This window comes from Micropterus salmoides, unplaced genomic scaffold, assembly GCF_014851395.1.
Source record: "Micropterus salmoides isolate LMB-PRFRI ecotype aquatic unplaced genomic scaffold, ASM1485139v1 Ms_hic_scaffold_18, whole genome shotgun sequence".
NCBI classification, from domain to species: Eukaryota; Metazoa; Chordata; class Actinopteri; order Centrarchiformes; family Centrarchidae; genus Micropterus; species Micropterus salmoides.
Window position 1 is genome coordinate 32,998,033 of NW_024040928.1, and position 20,724 is coordinate 33,018,756.

General features: G+C 48.5%; 2 protein-coding genes across 4 annotated transcripts in view; one reads left to right on the top strand and one right to left on the bottom strand.

Moving 5' to 3' along the window:
* Nucleotides 1–322: 322 nt before the first annotated feature.
* Nucleotides 323–7,968, top strand: serpina10a (serpin peptidase inhibitor, clade A (alpha-1 antiproteinase, antitrypsin), member 10a). Its single transcript, XM_038727118.1, has 6 exons — nt 323–759; nt 2,848–3,142; nt 3,226–3,501; nt 4,450–4,723; nt 6,093–6,240; nt 6,555–7,968. The coding sequence occupies exons 2-6, from the start codon at nt 2,860–2,862 to the stop codon at nt 6,741–6,743; spliced, it is 1,170 nt and encodes a 389-aa protein (XP_038583046.1). The 5' UTR covers nt 323–759; nt 2,848–2,859; the 3' UTR covers nt 6,744–7,968.
* Nucleotides 7,969–8,121: 153 nt separating this feature from the next.
* ppp4r4 (protein phosphatase 4, regulatory subunit 4) overlaps nt 8,122–20,724 on the bottom strand; it is a 48,828-nt gene continuing 36,225 nt past the window's right edge. The window contains exons 4-25 of one of the 3 annotated variants that reach the window (XM_038727104.1): nt 20,519–20,666; nt 20,199–20,272; nt 19,540–19,646; nt 19,195–19,302; nt 18,986–19,107; nt 18,784–18,906; nt 17,878–18,017; nt 17,676–17,795; nt 17,334–17,411; nt 17,027–17,110; nt 16,713–16,886; nt 16,528–16,630; nt 16,283–16,430; nt 16,049–16,193; nt 14,880–14,918; nt 14,717–14,788; nt 14,582–14,645; nt 14,426–14,500; nt 13,644–13,734; nt 13,490–13,551; nt 12,923–13,388; nt 8,122–8,418 (exon numbers count right to left, since the gene is read on the bottom strand). In XM_038727104.1, coding sequence (XP_038583032.1) covers nt 8,373–8,418; nt 12,923–13,388; nt 13,490–13,551; nt 13,644–13,734; nt 14,426–14,500; nt 14,582–14,645; nt 14,717–14,788; nt 14,880–14,918; nt 16,049–16,193; nt 16,283–16,430; nt 16,528–16,630; nt 16,713–16,886; nt 17,027–17,110; nt 17,334–17,411; nt 17,676–17,795; nt 17,878–18,017; nt 18,784–18,906; nt 18,986–19,107; nt 19,195–19,302; nt 19,540–19,646; nt 20,199–20,272; nt 20,519–20,666 — 2,589 coding nt within the window. In that variant the 3' untranslated portion in view covers nt 8,122–8,372. Of the gene's footprint in view, nt 8,419–12,922; nt 13,389–13,489; nt 13,552–13,643; nt 13,735–14,425; nt 14,501–14,581; nt 14,646–14,716; nt 14,789–14,879; nt 14,919–16,048; nt 16,194–16,282; nt 16,431–16,527; nt 16,634–16,712; nt 16,887–17,026; nt 17,111–17,333; nt 17,412–17,675; nt 17,796–17,877; nt 18,018–18,783; nt 18,907–18,985; nt 19,108–19,194; nt 19,303–19,539; nt 19,647–20,198; nt 20,273–20,518; nt 20,667–20,724 lie in introns of all 3 variants that reach the window. The other 2 variants (XM_038727103.1, XM_038727105.1) reach the window with 2 other exon arrangements.

Genomic DNA, 20,724 nt, shown 5'->3' on the forward strand with positions numbered 1-20,724 from the left:
CAGTGAATGATCCTGCTGTTCACTCGGGGATGCTTCCTGGGCTCTGATTGGTCGGTCTCATGTTGCTGCTCCAGTATTTTATTGGTTCCCCTCAGGAACAAAGAAGCTTTTAAAAAGATTTTCCCTCTGAATTCAGAAGAGATGAAGGTAAGTTTATTTACAGCACATTTCAACAACAAAGGCAGGTGGAAGTGTTTCACATCAAAACATCATTTTAGAACAGAAAATACAAAAAGCCAAAAAGATTTGATCTAATTAACGGCAGCGATAAAAAGAAAAGTCTCCTGAGCGTTTCAGCAGAGCTGCAGTAAACCGAGTCTGTCCTGCTCTCCTTTCTGTCTGAGGGTGAAGTTTCCACAAACTGGTCTGTACACGGAACTAAAGATGAAGGCGGGTTTAAGGTGAGGAGGGGAACCAGAACCCAGTGACGGATCATCAGAACCGTTTCCTGTCACACTCGCTGATTCTCTGCAGGAAGTCCAACACAGTGCTGTTCCTGGTTCTGCTGACTCCATCGGACCGTGACCCGAGACCCTGGTTCTGAACCAGAACGTGGATCAGGTTGTTTCTGAAACCTGAGCTCTGAGTTCTCACCTGAACCCTGTGGCTGCGTGGAGAAGAGACTTTTATTGTGAAAGGTGACCGGAAGTGTTGTTTCCGGCAGTGATCGGGGCGCGAGCTTGACGGTGATGCGCAGCTCGTGAAGCTTCAGAGCAGAAAGAGGTCGGACCCGAACCGCAGCTCGGAGATCATCAGCAGGTCAGACTGTTTGTTTGTTTGTTTACAGCAGCAGGCGCAGCGTCATCACCAGCAGTTTCCCGTCCAGACGCCGTCAGTGATCTCGCAGTCAGCCGTCAGCTGGCGGAGGTTGTTCGTCAGGGGCAGCTGGGCCGAGCTCAGCCCTGCTGTGACGCATGCGCTGCAGTTCCCTGCCGTTTCACACCTCTGTGTTTACAGACGTGTCGCGGCTGATTGGGTAACACCTGGGACACGCCCACCTAACGGGACAAAACATCCTCAAGGCCCGTTGCGGAACGTTGCTAGGAAACACGTCGTTCAGTCCGAAACCGTTGCGAACCGTTTTGAGATTGAACGCGCCCCTGATCAACAACCCTTTCAAAGTAAAAGCCTGGTTGAAAATACGTAAACAGACAATAAAAAAATAAAAGCTCGGAGCTGGCGGGGCGTGGCCCCGAGACCGGAAGTCTGACGTCACAGGAGTCCACAATCAGTCCGAGTGTTCAGGAGCCCTTAATGCTCACTGTCGGTCCAGACCCGGTACAAAGTACAGTACCATCTGCTCCACCTATACCGTCTAAAGGTCTAAGCAGAGCTGGACTGGACAGTCTGGACCCACCAGGTGGTCCAGCAGCTTCTTTGGCCTCAGCTCCACCCGCCGCCAAGATGGCGCCTGCCGCCACGCTGAGCTTCTCTACGGCTCTCAGAAACCTGTGGTGATGTCACAGGGACAGCAGCCATGTTTGTAGTGTCTGAGGTGGTGATGCGGGGACCCGGGGGACTAACGTGGATCAGGTAGATCCTCTGGCCGTCTCTGAGAGGATGCAGCCTGCAACACGTCAGCGGCGCCTTCAGGGTCTTGACTGAAACTAACGATTGTTTCCTCATTACATTACTCTCCAGAGCCCAAAGTGACGTCTTCAAATCGCTTCTTTCATAAACGACAGAGAACAGCAGCAACTCCTCAATTTAAGAAAATGAAGACAGTGAATGTTTCACAGTTTAGCTTAAAACATGGCTGAAACGATTTAATTGATTATCGGATTAATTGTCTTTCGACCGAATAATCGACTAAACGAAACGGGTCCAGTCAAACGAGTGCTGCGTTCAGTCCTCTTTGAAACCAGATCAGAGGAACTACTATTTGTGTAGTTTAGCTCGCTGAAAGACAGACAGTTACGCCTCCTTCTTTCTCGTCGCACGCTGCCTGTATTTGGGGAAAAAAATAAATAAATAAATAAACAGTCGACTGGTCCGCCTTCAGCAGCGGCGTTTAGTCTGTCCAGGGAGGAGCTCTCACTTTGAGGGTTCTGCTATCAGACACGTTTCTATGCAGATGAGATTATTGTGTTAAACTGAGACAAGCTCCGCCTACTGATGAACAAACGATCAGAGCCAGGACCGGTCTCTAGCTGGGGCGCGGTAGTGCCGGGTCTCCCAGACAGGAGGCTGACAAAGACCTGATCCAGTGAAACCCGTCAGTGCCACCCGGAGACGTGGTTCCCATCACACACTTTAACTCCCCGATAAGTTCAGGTTCATTTCATTGTCCTCGCGAGTCCATCAGTTCGTCCTGTTTTAGGTGTTGGCTGTGAATAATGTTTTGAAGCTGCTTCACTTCAGGAGCACAGACTCTGCTGCAGGCCTCTGCTCGCCGCACTGGACGCCATCGCGTTTCAGATCAGAGACCAGTAAAGCTCAGCGGTCTGCAGACCAGCTGTGACCCTCCTCTGTTAGAGTCCTCTCCTGACACATCTGGTCTTTAGATTACAGAGCCCAGTTCTGACGGATTACTGAGTTCAGTTAGGATTAAAAGAAAGATCCAGATTTAGAAAATCTGTTTTTGTCTCGGGGATTTAAAAAAAGACGGCCGGTTTAGATAAAACAGGAGAATTTCCAGTAGAATCTAAACGTTTGCAGGATATTCAACCTTCATACAGTCATTTCATTGGAAAGATTTAGTTTTTCTTTTGGATTTTTTTTGTTCAGGAAGCTGAAACAGAGACTTGAGACTGCACTTGTGTTAAAACCATCGTTTTCTAAATGGACTTTGTTGTTTTCCTCTTCTGGTACTGACCTTTAATCAGTTCACTTGTGGTTCTTTTCCAGCTGACTGTGACCATGACTCCCTCCCCCACTCTCTCATTGGTTGGCCTCCTCTTCCTGAGCCTCGCCTCCTCGGAGACCGTCGACCCCTCAGTGAAGGACCTGGCCAATAGGAACGCAGACTTTGCCACCCGGCTGTACCGAGCCGTCTCCAGCCGGACCGATGACAACGTCTTCCTGTCTGCTTTCACGCTGTCCGCCGGACTGTCGGCGCTGCTGAGTGCCACCAGCGGGCCGACCCAGGTCCAGCTGCTGCAGGCACTCAGCCTGAATGGACTGGACCCGGAGACGCTCCCAGGTGGGTCAGGAGTTCAAGGACTTCAGACCGTCAGTGTTTTGGTTTTGAACTGTGAGGTCACGGACCATCTCTGCTGTTCTCAGATCTGTTCCAGAATCTGAGGACTGTGGTCCTGCAGGGGAGTCAGGGTGTGGCCGTCTTCCCATCCCAGAGCTTCCAGGTGTCACCATCCTACATGGACCTGGTTCAGACGAAGTTTGGGGGGAAGGTTCAGAGTGTGGCCTACACGGTTCCGCATGAAGCCATCGACACCATCAACCGTTGGGCCCAGGATAACACCGAAGACAACGTCCAGGAGCTGGTGACCAGCCTGGACCCCCAGACCCAGCTGCTGCTCGCCACTACCGCCTACTACCAGAGTATGTATCACCGGTCACCTGTTAGAGGGCAGGGTCATCTAACGCCGCGGTGAAGTTGTAACAACAAGATGAAGCCAAGATGTTGTGATATTACCAGAGTAAAGTCTTCAGCCCGGTTCAGCCCGTTTTTTAACTCGTCCCTGACCCAGGACCAGCGTTTCTGTCTCTGTTCAGTGTTGTAAATAAAGTTTCATCTCTGTTTCAGCCCGTTTTTTTAACTCGTCCCTGACCCAGGACCAGCGTTTCTGTCTCTGTTCAGTGTTGTAAATAAAGTTTCATCTCTGTTTCAGCCCGGTTCAGCCCGTTTTTTAACTCGTCCCTGACCCAGGACCAGCGTTTCTGTCTCTGTTCAGTGTTGTAAATAAAGTTTCATCTCTGTTTCAGCCCGGTTCAGCCCGTCCTTTAACTTGTCCCTGACCCAGGACCAGCGTTTCTGTCTCTGTTCAGTGTTGTAAATAAAGTTTCATCTCTGTTTCAGCCCGGTTCAGCCCGTCTTTTAACTCGTCCCTGACCCAGGACCAGCGTTTCTGTCTCTGTTCAGTGTTGTAAATAAAGTTTCATCTCTGTTTCAGCCCGGTTCAGCCCGTCTTTTAACTCGTCCCTGACCCAGGACCAGCGTTTCTGTCTCTGTTCAGTGTTGTAAATAAAGTTTCATCTCTGTTTCAGCCCGGTTCAGCCCGTCTTTTAACTCGTCCCTGACCCAGGACCAGCGTTTCTGTCTCTGTTCAGTGTTGTAAATAAAGTTTCATCTCTGTTTCAGCCCGGTTCAGCCCGTCTTTTAACTCGTCCCTGACCCAGGACCAGCGTTTCTGTCTCTGCTCAGTGTTGTAAATAAAGTTTCATCTCTGTTTCAGCCCGGTTCAGCCCGTCTTTTAACTCGTCCCTGACCCAGGACCAGCGTTTCTGTCTCTGCTCAGTGTTGTAAGTAAAGTTTCATCTCTGTTTCAGCCCGGTTCAGCCCGTCTTTTAACTCGTCCCTGACCCAGGACGAGCGTTTCTATGTGGACAAATATCATGTGGTCATGGTTCCCATGATGTTCCGGGCTGATAAGTACTTCCTGGCGTACGACCGCTCAGTGAAGGTTGGCGTGTTGAAGCTGCCGATGGCGGACGGGGTGGCCATGTTGGTTGTGCTGCCTGATGAAGACGTGGACATCACCGCCGTTGAAGAGGAAGTGACTGCTGAGAAGATCCAGGCTTGGATCAGACAACTCAAGAAGACGTGAGACACCTTTTTTTCCTTCCCTGTTTCCTTTCCTCCTTCCTCATCTCCTACTTTACGTCCATCCTTCCTCCCATCTCTCCTTCTTTAATCTTCATCCCTTCTGTCTCTTTAAAACCTTTTAATCTTCATCTCTTCTGTCTTTGTCTTTAAAACCTTTTAATCTTCATCTCTTCTGTCTTTGTCTTTAAAACCTTTTAATCTTCATCTCTTCTGTCTTTGTCTTCATCTCCTCTATCTCTTTAAAACCTTTAATCTTCATCTCTTCTGTCTATCTCTTTAAAACCTTTTAATCTTCATCTCTTCTTTCGCTTTAAAACCTTTTAATCTTCATCTCTTCTGTCTTTCTCTTTAAAACCTTTTAATCTTCATCTCTTCTTTCGCTTTAAAACCTTTTAATCTTCATCTCTTCTATCTCTTTAAAACCCTTTAATCTTCATCTCTTCTGTCTTTATAAAACCTTTTAATCTTCATCTCTTCTGTCTCTTTAAAACCTTTTAATCTTCATCTTTTCTGTCTTTCTCTTTAAAACCTTTTAATCTTCATCTCTTCTGTCTTTCTCTTTAAAACCTTTTAATCTTCATCTCTTCTGTCTCTTTAAAACCTTTTAATCTTCATCTCTCTCTTTAAAACCTTTTAATCTTCATCTCTTCTTTCTCTATAAAACCTTTTAATCTTCATCTCTTCTGTCTCTTTAAAACCTTTTAATCTTCATCTCTTCTATCTCTTTAAAACCTTTTAATCTTCATCTCTTCTGTCTTTCTCTTTAAAACCTTTTAATCTTCATCTCTTCTGTCTCTTTAAAACCTTTTAATCTTCATCTCTGTCTCTTTAAAACCTTTTAATCTTCATCTCTTCTTTCTCTATAAAACCTTTTAATCTTCATCTCTTCTTTCTCTATAAAACCTTTTAATCTTCATCTCTTCTTTCTCTATAAAACCTTTTCATCTTCATCTCTTCTGTCTCTTTAAAACCTTTTCATCTTCATCTCTTCTGTCTCTTTAAAACCTTTTCATCTTCATCTCTTCTGTCTCTTTAAAACCTTTTCATCTTCATCTCTTCTGTCTCTTTAAAACCTTTTAATCTTCATCTCTTCTGTCTTTATAAAACCTTTTAATCTTCATCTCGTCTTTCTCTTTAAAACCTTTTAATCTTCATCTTTTCTGTCTTTCTCTTTAAAACCTTTTAATCTTCATCTTTTCTGTCTTTCTCTTTAAAACCTTTTAATCTTCATCTTTTCTGTCTTTCTCTTTAAAACCTTTTAATCTTCATCTCTTCTGTCTCTTTAAAACCTTTTAATCTTCATCTCTTCTCCCTCCATCCCCCCTCCTTTTCCACCTCTCCTTTTCTCTTGTTGTTTTGTAAACAGGAAGTTGGAGGTGCAGCTTCCTCGCTTCCTATTGGACCGTTCCTACTCTTTGCGTGACGTCCTGCAGACCTTGGACATCGCTCAGGTTTTTCAGGACGATGCTGACATCAGCAACATGGGCGGAGCTAAAGGACCCAAACTCACACAGGTGAGTTTACTGCATGCTCATGTTTTTTCTCAGATTATTTCTCAGAACTTTGTGTCTCATAAAGATGACATCATCTTTAGGTATGATGTCTTAGCACGTGTTCTCATTACCGTGAAATAATAACAAGCTAAACCACTGACACCTGAGAGGAGGAGGCGGCCTCCAGCAATGCCTGAGATCCAAACTGATCCTGGACCCACAGCTGCTGTGGCATTCTCACCTGTCTGTGCTGATGAAGGTTTATTGATGCCACCTGACGGGGCCGGGGGGGGCGTGTGATCAGTCATAGACTGACGCTGTTTTCTGGTCTTTAGGTTTATCAGAAATCCATCGTGTCTGTCAACGAGAGTAGCTATGACATCACCGTTGGAGGCGGAGTCAGCGTGTTCTCCACTCTTCCTCCTCGACTGACCATCAACAGACCCTTCATCTTCATCATCTACCAGCAGACTACCGGCAGCGTGCTGTTCATGGGCCGGGTCATCGACCCCACCAAGAAATAACTGCTGACCTGACAGGACCCTAAGCCCCGCCCACCTGAGTTACTACACCTGTAAAATGATCAGCTTCATCTACCGTCTGTCTGTCCTCTACTCCATTGTTTCCCAACCTGAAGCTTGGGACCCCTCGAGGGGCTGTGAGACATATTCGAGGGGTCCCGAGAGAAAGAACAGGAAAAATATGTCACATTGACCTTTCCAGGTGTTTCTTTAACCCTCGCTACTATGTATGTATCACCTCTCACCAGTCAAAGGGCGGGGTCATCTAACGTCCGGGTTCAGGGCAGGGTTTACAGCTAATGTTAGCATGCTAAAGTAAAATGGTGAATATGGAAACATTAGCATGGTAGCATTGTCCTTGTGAGCATGTCAGAACGCTGATGTTAGCATTAGCTACCATGGCTGGAGAATCACCACTCCTCCTTCTTACTTTTGAAAATGCATTCTGGGATACTTTGCGTGGACTAGAGGGTAAAATAATTCTCACTATACATTTGGACAGCGCTACAAAATGGTGAGCTCGCTATAGAGTGATTTCAGACACAGTGTTCTTTACCTGACAGTACCTGAGTCACGTGATCTCCTCCCTAACTTCCTCCTGAGTCACTGGACACCAGAGCTTCAGTAACCTGTCAGTCTGTCGCACCACGATCACCTGGGACATGACTCACCTAGTTTGGAGTCACGAAGGCTAGCGGCCAATCAACGATCAAAGATCCACCCTCATGGTTACCGTAATCATTAGCTTTCTGACATCGTAGTAACGTAGATCAGTGTTGAAATATGATGTCAATAAATGATGTCTGTGGTGCAGGTAGTGAACCCTGATGATTAAATGTGGGATTTACATCGACCCTGCGGCCCCTAACCCTGTCGCAGTTTAGTACATATGTAGAGTTATGTTGTTACACCGACCCTGGGGCCCCTAACCCTGTCACTTCTCTCTGTGGTCCTCTAAATAGAGGTCACATAGAACCTGGTCACAACCTACAGACGTGTGGCGAGTGTTCACAAACCATAAAGCCTGGGAAGAGCGACCAGGGGCAGATCTTTGGGTCCCCGACGCTGAAACTGAGGGTCCAGGAGCTCTGATACTCTAACATCAGCTTCAGCTGGACTTTATATTAATACATGTTAGCATGACAGCCACTAGCTTAGCATGTGTACTGTGTGTAGTTGTTCCCTCTGTTTAAACATGTCCTGCAGTAAACCTGACTGAAACACTCAACTCAAGGTCTTGTTTTCTGTTCACCAACACATCATCAAACGTCACAGTGACATCACATCAGCCAGCCAATCAACACGCAGAGCTGTTAAAGTCACCGAGACTGTCCTGTGATGTCAGCGTTTATCCCACCAACCAATAAGAACACAGCAGCAGTTTGTGTGTGTGGATTTTACTGAACCAATCAGGTGACAGGATGAGATCATCAGATTACACAGTGCTCAGAAAATAAAAGCAGCTCAGTAGATACAAATAGACTCTATTTGTTAGTGACTGGAAGGAGGAGATGGTGTCCTGTTGCATTCTGGGTAATGTTCTGAAGCGTTTGGTCGTCTGCTGTTGGAATTGGAAACGCTCCCTGACTGCTGATTGGCTGATGGCCTGGTGGCTGTAAGACATCATCATCTTCAGTCTCGTCCTGACTGGACGCTGAAAGAGTTGGACTTCCTGGTTCTGTAGATGAAAAATAAAATCACAGAAGTGAAAACAGCTGACGAAGACTGAAAACACTTCAGCCGCGAAGCCTTAAAGTAGGTGTAAACAAGCCTAGTCCAGGCCTAGCCGCTAAAGCCCTGTAGGCCACTAAAGCCCTGTAGGCCACTAAAGCCCTGTAGGCCACTTAAGCCTTGTAGGCCACTAAAGCCCTGTAGGCCACTAAAGCCCTGTAGGCCGCTAAAGCCCTGTAGGCCACTAAAGCCCTGTAGGCCACTAAAGCCCTGTAGGCCACTAACGCCCTGTAGGCCACTAACGCCCTGTAGGCCACTTAAGCCTTGTAGGCCACTAAAGCCCTGTAGGCCGCTAACGCCCTGTAGGCCACTAAAGCCCTGTAGGCCGCTAACGCCCTGTAGGCCACTAAAGCCCTGTAGGCCACTAAAGCCCTGTAGGCCGCTAACGCCCTGTAGGCCACTAAAGCCCTGTAGGCCACTTAAGCCTTGTAGGCCACTAAAGCCCTGTAGGCCACTAAAGCCCTGTAGGCCGCTAACGCCCTGTAGGCCGCTAACGCCCTGTAGGCCACTAACGCCCTGTAGGCCACTTAAGCCTTGTAGGCCACTAAAGCCCTGTAGGCCGCTAACGCCCTGTAGGCCACTAAAGCCCTGTAGGCCGCTAACGCCCTGTAGGCCGCTAACGCCCTGTAGGCCGCTAAAGCCCTGTAGGCCACTTAAGCCTTGTAGGCCGCTAACGCCCTGTAGCCAATAAAGCCTTGTAGGCCACTAAAGCCTTGTAGGCCATTAAAGCCCTGTATGCCATTTAATTCTTGTAGGCCACTAAAGCCCTGTAGCCACTAAAGCCTTGTAGGCCACTAAAGCCTTGTAGGCCACTAAAGCCCTGTAGCCAATAAAGTCTTGTAGGCCGCTAAAGCCCTGTAGGCCGCTAAAGCCCTGTAGGCCGCTAACGCCCTGTAGGCCGCTAACGCCCTGTAGGCCACTAAAGCCCTGTAGGCCGCTAACGCCCTGTAGGCCACTAAAGCCCTGTATGCCATTTAATTCTTGTAGGCCACTAAAGCCCTGTAGGCCACTAAAGCCCTGTAGGCCGCTAACGCCCTGTAGGCCACTAAAGCCCTGTATGCCATTTAATTCTTGTAGGCCACTAAAGCCCTGTAGGCCACTTAAGCCCTGTAGGCCGCTAACGCCCTGTAGGCCACTAACGTCCTGTAGGCCACTTAAGCCTTGTAGGCCGCTAACGCCCTGTAGGCCGCTAACGCCCTGTAGGCCACTTAAGCCTTGTATGCCATTTAATTCTTGTAGGCCACTAAAGCCTTGTATGCCATTTAATTCTTGTAGGCCACTAAAGCCCTGTAGGCCACTAAAGCCCTGTAGGCCACTTAAGCCTTGTATGCCATTTAATTCTTGTAGGCCACTTAAGCCTTGTATGCCATTTAATTCCTGTAGGCCACTAAAGCCCTGTAGGCCACTAAAGCCCTGTAGGCCACTTAAGCCTTGTATGCCATTTAATTCTTGTAGGCCACTTAAGCCTTGTATGCCATTTAATTCTTGTAGGCCACTAAAGCCCTGTAGGCCACTTAAGCCCTGTAGGCCACTAAAGCCTTGTATGCCATTTAATTCTTGTAGGCCACTAAAGCCCTGTAGGCCACTAAAGCCCTGTAGGCCACTATATTCTTGTAGGCTACTAAATTCTTGTAGGCCACTAAAGCCCTGTAGGCCACTAAAGCCCTGTAGCCAATAAAGCCTTGTAGGCCACTAAAGCCTTGTAGGCCATTAAAGCCCTGTATGCCATTTAATTCTTGTAGGCCACTAAAGCCCTGTAGCCAATAAAGCCTTGTAGGCCACTAAAGCCCTGTAGCCAATAAAGCCCTGTAGGCCGCTAAAGCCCTGTAGGCCACTAAAGCCCTGTAGGCCACTAAAGCCCTGTAGGCCACTAAAGCCCTGTAGGCCACTTAAGCCTTGTATGCCATTTAATTCTTGTAGGCCACTAAAGCCCTGTAGGCCACTTAAGCCTTGTATGCCATTTAATTCTTGTAGGCCACTAAAGCCCTGTAGCCAATAAAGCCCTGTAGGCCACTAAAGCCCTGTAGGCCACTAAAGCCCTGTAGGCCACTTAAGCCTTGTATGCCATTTAATTCTTGTAGGCCACTAAAGCCCTGTAGGCCACTTAAGCCTTGTATGCCATTTAATTCTTGTAGGCCACTAAAGCCCTGTAGGCCACTAAAGCCCTGTAGGCCACTTAAGCCCTGTAGGCCACTAAAGCCTTGTATGCCATTTAATTCTTGTAGGCCACTAAAGCCCTGTAGGCCACTAAAGCCCTGTAGGCCACTATATTCTTGTAGGCTACTAAATTCTTGTAGGCCACTAAAGCCCTGTAGGCCACTAAAGCCCTGTAGCCAATAAAGCCTTGTAGGCCACTAAAGCCTTGTAGGCCATTAAAGCCCTGTATGCCATTTAATTCTTGTAGGTCACTAAAGCCTTGTATGCCATTTAATTCTTGTGGGCCACTAAAGCCCTGTAGGCCACTTAAGCCTTGTATGCCATTTAATTCTTGTAGGCCACTAAAGCCTTGTATGCCATTTAATTCTTGTAGGCCACTAAAGCCCTGTAGGCCACTAAAGCCCTGTAGGCCACTAAAGCCTTGTAGGCCACTAAAGCCCTGTAGGCCACTAAAGCCTTGTAGGCCACTAAAGCCCTGTAGGCCACTAAAGCCTTGTGTGCCATTTAATTCTTGTAGGCCACTAAAGCCCTGTAGGCCACTTAAGCCTTGTATGCCATTTAATTCTTGTAGGCCACTAAAGCCCTGTAGGCCACTTAAGCCCTGTAGGCCACTTAAGCCTTGTATGCCATTTAATTCTTGTAGGCCACTAAAGCCCTGTAGGCCACTTAAGCCTTGTATGCCATTTAATTCTTGTAGGCCACTAAAGCCTTGTATGCCATTTAATTCTTGTAGGCCACTAAAGCCCTGTAGGCCACTAAAGCCTTGTGTGCCATTTAATTCTTGTAGGCCACTAAAGCCCTGTAGGCCACTTAAGCCTTGTATGCCATTTAATTCTTGTAGGCCACTAAAGCCTTGTATGCCATTTAATTCTTGTAGGCCACTAAAGCCCTGTAGGCCACTAAAGCCCTGTAGGCCACTAAAGCCCTGTAGGCCACTAAAGCCTTGTAGGCCACTAAAGCCCTGTAGGCCACTTAAGCCTTGTATGCCATTTAATTCTTGTAGGCCACTAAAGCCTTGTATGCCATTTAATTCTTGTAGGCCACTAAAGCCCTGTAGGCCACTAAAGCCCTGTAGGCCACTTAAGCCTTGTATGCCATTTAATTCTTGTATGCCATTTAATTCTTGTAGGCCACTAAAGTCCTGTAGGCCACTAAAGCCCTGTAGCCAATAAAGCCTTGTAGGCCACTTAAGCCCTGTATGCCATTTAATTCTTGTAGGCCGCTAAAGCCCTGTAGCCAATAAAGCCTTGTAGGCCACTAAAGCCCTGTATGCCATTTAATTCTTGTAGGCCACTAAAGCCCTGTAGGCCACTATATTCTTGTAGGCCACTAAAGCCCTGTAGGCCACTATATTCTTGTAGGCTACTAAATTCTTGTAGGCCACTAAATCCTTGTAGGCCACTAAAGCCCTGTAGGCCACTATATTCTTGTAGGCTACTAAATTCTTGTAGGCCACTAAAGTCTCGTAGCCACTAAAGCCTTGAAGGCCACTATATTCTTGTAGGCTACTAAATTCTTGTAGGCCACTAAAGTCTTGTAGCCACTAAAGCCCTGTAGGCCACTAAAGCCCTGTAGCCAATAAAGTCTTGTAGGCCACTAACGCCCTGTAGGCCACTAAAGCCCTGTAGCCAATAAAGTCTTGTAGGCCACTAAAGCCCTGTAGGCCACTAAAGCCCTGTAGGCCACTAAAGTCTTGTAGGCCACTAAAGCCCTGTAGGCCACTATATTCTTGTAGGCTACTAAATTCTTGTAGGCCACTAAAGTCTCGTAGCCACTAAAGCCCTGTAGGCCACTAAAGCCCTGTAGCCAATAAAGTCTTGTAGGCCACTAAAGCCCTGTAGCCAATAAAGTCTTGTAGGCCACTAAAGCCCTGTAGGCCACTAAAGCCCTGTAGGCCACTAAAGTGTACATGTGCAGGTAATGTGGGGGAGTTCTCAGTAAATGTTGTGATTCAGTATTTCCCTATCTGAGCAGCTTTCATGGCATCAATGGATTTTTGGTTTTCGTTGCTTTTTGAAGTTAATTTAGAGCAATGTTTGGAACGTTTCTGAGTGAGTTTAATAAATGAATCTGATGTCTCAAATTATTAAAGTGAGCTGAATGGGGGGCGGGGGGGGCAGTCATGATTCACGAAGACTCCTGTGACTGGTTAAGTAAACTTAGACCAAACCTTGTTAGGGGGGCACTCCTAGACCTGGTCTGAGGGCTGCTTGGGTGACAATGTATGAACTGTAAAAACGTGGGCTCGCTAACCCACAGGGTTCTACGACCAGAACATTTCAGCAAGAACTCACATCGACAGCTTTCTGGACTGGCTGTCCTTCACCCCGCATCCCCGGTCCATCGTTTTACAGCGTTGGTCCGAGGTACTGGTCCTGTGGTCTCTCTGGTCCACAGTACTGGTTCTATGGTCCAAAGTACTGGTTCTATGATCTCTCTGGTCAGTGGTACTGCTTCTATGGTCCGAGGTACTGGTTCTGTGGTCTCTCTGGTCAATGGTACTGGTTCTGTGTTCCATTGTACCGGTTCTCTGCTCCATCATATTGTTCCTGTGGTCCATATTGCTGGTTCTGTGGTCCAGTGTACTGGTTCTAGAATCTCTCTGGTCGAGCGTGCTGATTCTGTGGTCCATCGTACTGCTTCTGTGGTCCAGAGTACTGGCCCTGTCCAGGACGCTGGTGGTGTTGCTACGAATCAGGACCGGCATGGAGGAGTTGGACTGGGTTGCCATAGTGAAGTGGGCTGTCCTCATGGAATCGTCTGTAAAACATGAGGAATGTTAAATGAAAGTCTTGCGGTTCTGGAAAAGTCTACCTGAATTTAGACACTGTCACGTGCAGGTGGGTGAAAGGAGGCGCTACCTTTGCTCGACAACATGGAGGACTTCCCGGGTCCAGACGTACCACTCAGCTCCTTCACTTTCCTGAAACAGAACAGAAAAAAGAACACTTGAACCTGGTTTTGTCTTGTTGATGATGAAGGCCAAGAGGACGAGGTGAAGCTGGTGGTTCTCACAGAGGTCTGTCTGAGTTGGCAGCTTTGGACGATGTCGGCTGACTGCTGAGGGACCGGCTCCGAGACAGTTTAGCCTTCCTCATCTCTTTACCTGTAGGAAGAAAAATCATCATCATCATCATCATCATGGTTTGTGTTCCACAAATGATCTGAATCGCCTCGATGTTCTGGACACGAGATTCTCAACTTCAGATCTAAGCCTGAAACATCGCTGTGGTCAGGTATGACCCGAACCACCGGTGACATCCCGGTCTTCCGGCACACGCACCGAGGTTTCCGGCTTCACAAAGTGGATTTCATTTTGTGTTTCTACAAGCTTTAAAGCTTTGTTAGCTCCTGGTCCTGTTCCTGTTCTATGTGAACACAACAACTCCCATTGCTTCTCTGGAGCGAGCAGCAAACTTCTCCCTCCCACAGGCCCACTAAACATGCTGGCTCTACCATGTGGCTCACAGGCCCTACTACCACATGAAATATCACAGATTCCCCCAGGTGCTGAGTCCACTAATATTGTCACTACTTCAGATCAAACTGCTTTATGTTATAACATATTGAGTGTCTCTATTCCCACTAGCTGAGAGTCTCTGTAAAGATCCAGCTGATGATTCTCTACCAGAGACTCCGGCCCACTTCATATTGTTCTGGCTAAAATATTGATTATAGCCACTTTAATGAAACGTGCACTGAAAAGGCCTCCAACAAAACTAAAAATCAGAAGTCTGACTTCAGTTCATATCTTCTCAGGGACAAAGCTCAAACAGTTTTCTGTATTTCTGTCTTACCGGAGGACAAGCCGGCTCCAGACGAAGACACGGACATGGATTTGGTAGCAGACAGACTTGTCTTACTGTCTCTTCCTGTCAAAGAAAGATAGTTTAAAGACTAGACCACAAGCAGAAGCAGCCCCCTCCCATCTGAATCAGTTTCCTTCTGCTCACGTTTTCTCTCCGAGTGTTTTTCAGAGTTGAGTTTCCCATCGCTCTGCTGGCGCTCCAGCTGCTCCTGACCACAGAGGAGACGTCATTACAACCAAACTCAAAGTGACTGAGAAGATCTGTTCGGTTCAGACTCACCATGTCCAGCAGCAGGGTCTCCTCCTTCTCCTTCTTCTGGTCCAGTAAATCCCTCTCCTGCCTCTTGTGAAACTGCAAAGACGCAAAGAGGTTACAGGACTTAAACAAGACCCTGCTGGGATTTATTCTACAGTCCAGTCCTTCATAAAAACAAGCTACTTACAGGCTCCGTGAGGTCCAGCTTGTCCAGTTCCAACACTGTCTGAAAGACATCATGGACACAGTTAATCCTTCACTGATGATTGTTCTCACAGACCTACAGAGACCAGTCCAGACCCACTGGTCTCAGTAGACTAGATTCATCTTACACCAGGAATCCACTGACTCCCGCTCCGGCTGCGCCACGGTTTCGATGCGTCCATAGCTCGGCGTCAAAGACCACTGGAAGCGTCTCAGAAGCGTTTCAGCAGCGCAGCGTGCAGCCCGCCCCACGTTACTGACTCGTTGTTAATTAGTCCTTTTTGTGCTGCTGCTACCTTCTTCACGGCTCTGTGTGACCCCCGTTTCGTTCTGTCAGCTTCAGGCTGCATTTCCCACAGGGAGCGTTTCAGAATCAGAGCGTTTAGATTTTGTTGATTTGGTAATCAGCGTTTGCATTTTGTGCTTCTACTGTGATTAAGTCGGCGACGTAGTTAAATGTTTCTGTTTTAACCCCGGTTATTGTTGTTTAACAATCGGGAGTCTCCACGGGGTGTTTTATTTTGAAAATTGACCGGATTCTCTCTGCTGTTCTGTGTCTGACTTCCTGCCTGGGTCCATCTGCTCTGTGCTGCTTGACCCACTTGTGTCAAAAATAGACCTGCTACCTGTTCTCTGCAGAGCGCAGAGTCTGGTGGACTCACAAACACGGTCTATAATGGCTGCGAATGGCTCCAGCGGCGCAGCCGTAACGCACTGTAGCTGGAGTCAGTGGATTTTAGGAGTTAGACCTGGACTAGTCTCTAGACTAGATTCATCTTACGGTGCCTTTAAACCTAACCAGTTTGCTTCTGTTAAAATGGTACCTAGTTCGTTTGCACGGTTAGTCCGGTCTGTTTAGGCTGATATGAAGTCAATCAACCAAACAAGCGGACCCAGACTGCCTAAACAGTGTTTTCTGTCTTTCGTCACAGGGACCCTAGCGGTCCCTCGCGTACTAGAGGACATGGAAAGTATAACACCTGCTTCTGTCTGTATGTCGTCATGTTTACTCCTCTTTGAGTCACATGAACTAAGCTACAGGTGTGAAAGCACCACTAGACCACCTCAGAGTGGGTCTGGTCCCTGTAGACTAGATTGATCGTAGAGCTCGGTATCAGGGTCTGGACTGGTCTCAGGTAGAGAAGCTGTTACCTTGCGGATGGTGGCCACCACGTCTTTGTCTTTCTCTCTGCAGAGGAGTTTCTGGACGCAGAACTCGAGCTGCTGCAACAGCTGTTTGTCAGCCGGCAGGCGGAGCAACGATCGCAGTCTGGGCAACAGCTGGCACAGCTTGTACCTGTGGGACAGGTGAGGACGCAGGCGGGTGTGTTACAGCTGATGGCGGAGACACAGATTAGCTAGCGGACAGAAGACTGTTGGAGCTACCTGACGTTGGCGACAGGATCGTGGACCAGCTCCAGCGCAGAGATCAGGAAGTGTTTGTTGAAGTACTTTCTGGAGAAAATCTCAGTGGCCATTTCACAAACATCCAGGAACCTCAGGCGGTTCCAGTAGCTCCGCCCCTGAGCCAGATCTGAAGACCAGAAACATGAGACGCAGTCCCTTAGCTTAGACAGGAAGATGTTAAAGTACACTGAGGACCTGAGACTGAAGGACCACAGTATTCTGACCTTGGATCAGTCGCTCCATCATCTCCTGACGCTGCTCCTGTTTGCGGTTGTAACGGAGGAATGTGCAGAACGTCCGGGCCGCCTCCTTCTGAACTGGCAACACCTTCTGCAACAACAACCAGAGAGGTTACCTGTGTGCTCACCTGCTTTACCTGTCGTATCGTGGCGTGTCTTGAGGCGCTGACGTTGGTGGTGAGGATGATGAAGATGCGTTGGGAGAAGCTCTGGTGCAGCAGTTCTCCAGGCAGCAGTCTAGCCAGGCAGCTGTAACGCTGCAGAAGCTTCTCATGCAGCCGCCAACGCAGAGAACATCCGACCTTCTGCTCCGCTAGCAGCAGAGCCGACAGCAGCTCCGGGAACTGAAGAAGAACCATAGGAGAGACAACAGCACCAAGGTCAGAGAGGGAGGAAGAACAAAGTTTGAGGGAGGTACATGAGGAGTATAATGAACCCAGGTTAAAGCCAGAACTAGTTTCGGTGTTGGAGGTCTGTTCCCCACCTTGTTGTCCAGCGCCAGGTTCTCTCCTCTGGAAAGAACCACCTCCAGAGTTTCTTCCAGGTGATTCATCAGAGCATCCAGCACCTCAACAACAAGAAGAGAAACTTCAGTGTGGAAAACTACCACACAACACATTCACGTCTCCTCCCGATGAAGATGCTTTCTCGCACAATAACGGCTGAAATAAAAGGCTACATGTTCTGAAGAACATCCTGAATGTTTGGTGATCTACGCGTCTAAGGTGAGGTTAGCAGTCTGAGTGTTCCTTCACGTGTGCGAGGAAATATCAGCAAAACACTACTCTCACCTCCAGAGCCTCATCCTGCAGCAGAGCCAGGAGCTCTTTGTGGACCAGCTGGACGTTTGAGCCGAGCAGCTTCACCACCTGACAGGAAGAGGCGGGCCAATCATGTGACATCAGAGGAGACAGATTTTAAAGGGAGCTGTGAAGCTCTGTTTCATTCTGCAAAGTTTAAAATTCAATGACTTATTTCAAAATTCCCCAGCACGAGCAGAACCTAAGGATGGACCGGCCAAGACTTGGTGAGATATCCCCATGACCTTTCCTCTAGTGCCACCCTCAGGACAAACTCTACCCGAGTCTCTCAGAGCAGAGAATCAGGATGTTCGTGTGCGGCTGTGATCTGACCTGGTGGAAACTGGCGGCAGCACTCCGTCGAACGCTGACCTCTGGGTCACAACAGAGACTGGAGAAAGACGGGTAGAGCTCTGACAGGAAGTGAGCTGAGTCAGTAAACACCACCATGGCCTGGAGAGAGAAAACAGGAAGTGACATCGACCATCTGGAGAAGTGAACCTTGAAACTCTGCTGAGTTTGGGATTCTGTGTACCGGCAGGTTGTAGCAGCAGTTGCAGCGGATCAGCGTGGACTCGTTGCCGTCGGTCTGGTTCCCTTCAGACTGCAGACCAGCGACACAGAACATCTTAAACCTCTGCACCAACCGGTCCCGCTGCTCCTCCGACAGAGAGTCTGAAACACATGAGCCCATCGAGACAGAAAGACTGAGACACATGGACTGCACCTTCAGACTCTATCCTGACCTGGACCGACCCAGTACCTGGACCGAGTCCAACACCCACTGAGAACATGTCTGACATCCTGCTGAGGACACCTATGCAGTAGGACTGATTGACTCTTAGTACTGGCCCTGGTACCCCTGGTACATTACCACAGTACCTCTCCTCATAAAGTCCACATACATGGGACTGGATGGAAAAACTCCCATGATCCTTACATGAATATAGTGTGTCCACCTTTTGGTCCAGAACCCTGTTCTGCCAGTCCACAGGTACTGTTCCCTTCCTCCATGTGACCCTCAGGAGGCCTGTCAACTAAGACAGGCCAACAATGTCAGAGTGAATATCATCCACCCCACTGCAGACCGTTTGAACTACCTCAGTGACCTCAGACTCCCCAAGTCTTCCAACTCTGCCTCCTCTTTGGGGGACATTTCAGTCCAGGTCATCAGTTCTCCTCCCTGGTGATGGTAGTCTGAATTAAACCCTGCGTCCCTGAGTCATCTGATGGTTTGTCAGAATTCCTTTCTTATTTTCTTCCATGACAGCTGAAGCTGCAGTCCTTCTGGCCTCCTGATTCCGGTCTACAGTTGAAGGAGTCCTCTGGGTAACCAAACCGACCCTCCTTCACCTCCGGTGTCCAGGTCTCCAGCACTTTGCAGTTCCTTGTTAACAGGCTGAATATCTCCCTTAGCACTGTGGACAGTATTGATTCTCACCTGCCAGTCCGCTGCAGAGTTTCCCATACTGAAAGGACAAAGACGCCACGACCGCTTCGTCCGCCTGTGACGACGCCTCGCACACCGACATCACCAGGGGAACCACCACATGGAGCCTGTCGTCTGAGAGAGGAGGGGGGGCTTTACAAGTTCACAGTCCGAGGGAACCTTTAATTCACCAACGCTCTGCAGGATTACTCACCGCTGTCCATCAGCTCCATCAGGTTGATCAGGGTGTCCAAGGCGGCGAGGCGGACGCTGCTCTCCTCATCATCGGTGAGCTCCACCAGTTCAGGAAGCAGCTCCGACCTGGCGTCGTCCATCCTGAAGGAGGGACCGGAGACACGCCGTGTGAGCGCTGCACCACGTTTGATTTGTGTTTGACTTCATTCAGTGTGTGAAGACGTTTACCCTGTCGCTCTGGCGATGCTCTCCAGCTGACGGCACATACAGGCTCGGACCTCAAACTCCACGTCCTGACATAAAGAACGAACCAACGGCAGCAGCTCCTTCCTCACTCTGACACACAGAACACATGTTAGCAGGTGAGCAGGTGGACCAGAAACACTGCTGAGTAACTTTATTCATCAAATCATTAGTGGACGATATTCTGGTATTGTATGTTACTGTAGTACTACAGCAGAGTGTGTGTGTAGTACTACAGGACTATAGGGTGTGTAGGAGTACAGCAGAGTGTGTGTGTAGTACTACAGGGTGTGTAGTACTACAGTGTGTACACGCTGTGGTGCATCTTACATGTGAGAGTCAAACTTGCAGGCAACTTTCCCTAAAATGCGACAGCTGGCCAAACGAGCCTGAAGAGAGTGAGACAGCTGAGACTGGTACAGGAGAGGGTTCAGCACCTGCAGAGACACACACAGGTAGACAGACAGTGACAGAGGCACACAGGTAAACAGGCGGGTAGACAGAGGGACACAGGTAGACAGGGACAGAGGGACACAGGTAAACAGACGGGTAGACAGAGGGACACAGGTAGACAGGGACAGAGGGACACAGGTAGACAGACAGGGACAGAAGGACACAGGTAGACAGGGACAGAGGGACACAGGTAGACAGACAGGGACAGAAGGACACAGGTAGACAGGGACACAGGGACAGAGGGACACAGGGACACAGGTAGACAGACAGTCAGACAGAGGGACACAGGTAGACAGACAGGTAGACAGACGGGTAGACAGAGAGACACAGGTAGACTAGGTCAGCTGGGATTCAAACGATACATTTAAACACCAGAATCCCTTCATGCCAGAGTTATGTCACGTCTGTGTCGACTGAACAAACACTAACCCTGTGATGAAGATTCAACTCTGAAATTTCTGTTCTGACCAAACAATTGTGATCAGATCGTTGGTGTCTCACCTGACAAAACTTTTGTCTGAGTCAGTTCACTGTACCTCCTGTTTGATGGTCTCCTTGGGTAGAGCGTTGATGGCCGACAGCAGGGTCTCCAACCACGCGTTGCTCACCACTGTCAAACAACGGCAAAATCAACATCAACGTTACCTCTGTTGTCTCTGTGGTTCAGCTGTAATGTGTGTCGTGGTTCAGGGGTTTCTACTTGGGTCTCGGTGGTTCAGCTGTAATGTGTGTTGTGGTTTAGGGGTTGATACTTGGGTCTCGGTGGTTCAGCTGTACTGTGTGTCGTGGTTCAGGGGTTGATACTTGGGTCTCGGTGGTTCAGCTGTACTGTGTGTTGTGGTTCAGGGGTTGTTACCTGGGTCTCGGTGGTTCAGGTGCAGCAGGACTGTCTTCAGGATGGAGTAGGTGTGGGTGTGGATCAGGATGATGTCGTCCTGCAGGATGGTTAAAAATGACGCTGCTGCTGCCAGCTGGATTTCTGCTCCGGTTCCATTCAGGACCTCCTGAATGAGACCGACAGGGCTGGTTAACTGAGACAGACTTGTACAACACACCTGTTAT

Bases quoted from the DNA above. Each gene is read 5' to 3' on its own strand.
- serpina10a (XM_038727118.1), top strand. From the start codon at position 2,860: ATGACTCCCTCCCCCACTCTCTCATTGGTTGGCCTCCTCTTCCTGAGC. The intron at 3,143-3,225 runs GTGGGTCAGGAG...TGCTGTTCTCAG, and splicing joins GGACCCGGAGACGCTCCCAG to ATCTGTTCCAGAATCTGAGG. The intron at 6,241-6,554 runs GTGAGTTTACTG...TCTGGTCTTTAG, and splicing joins AAGGACCCAAACTCACACAG to GTTTATCAGAAATCCATCGT.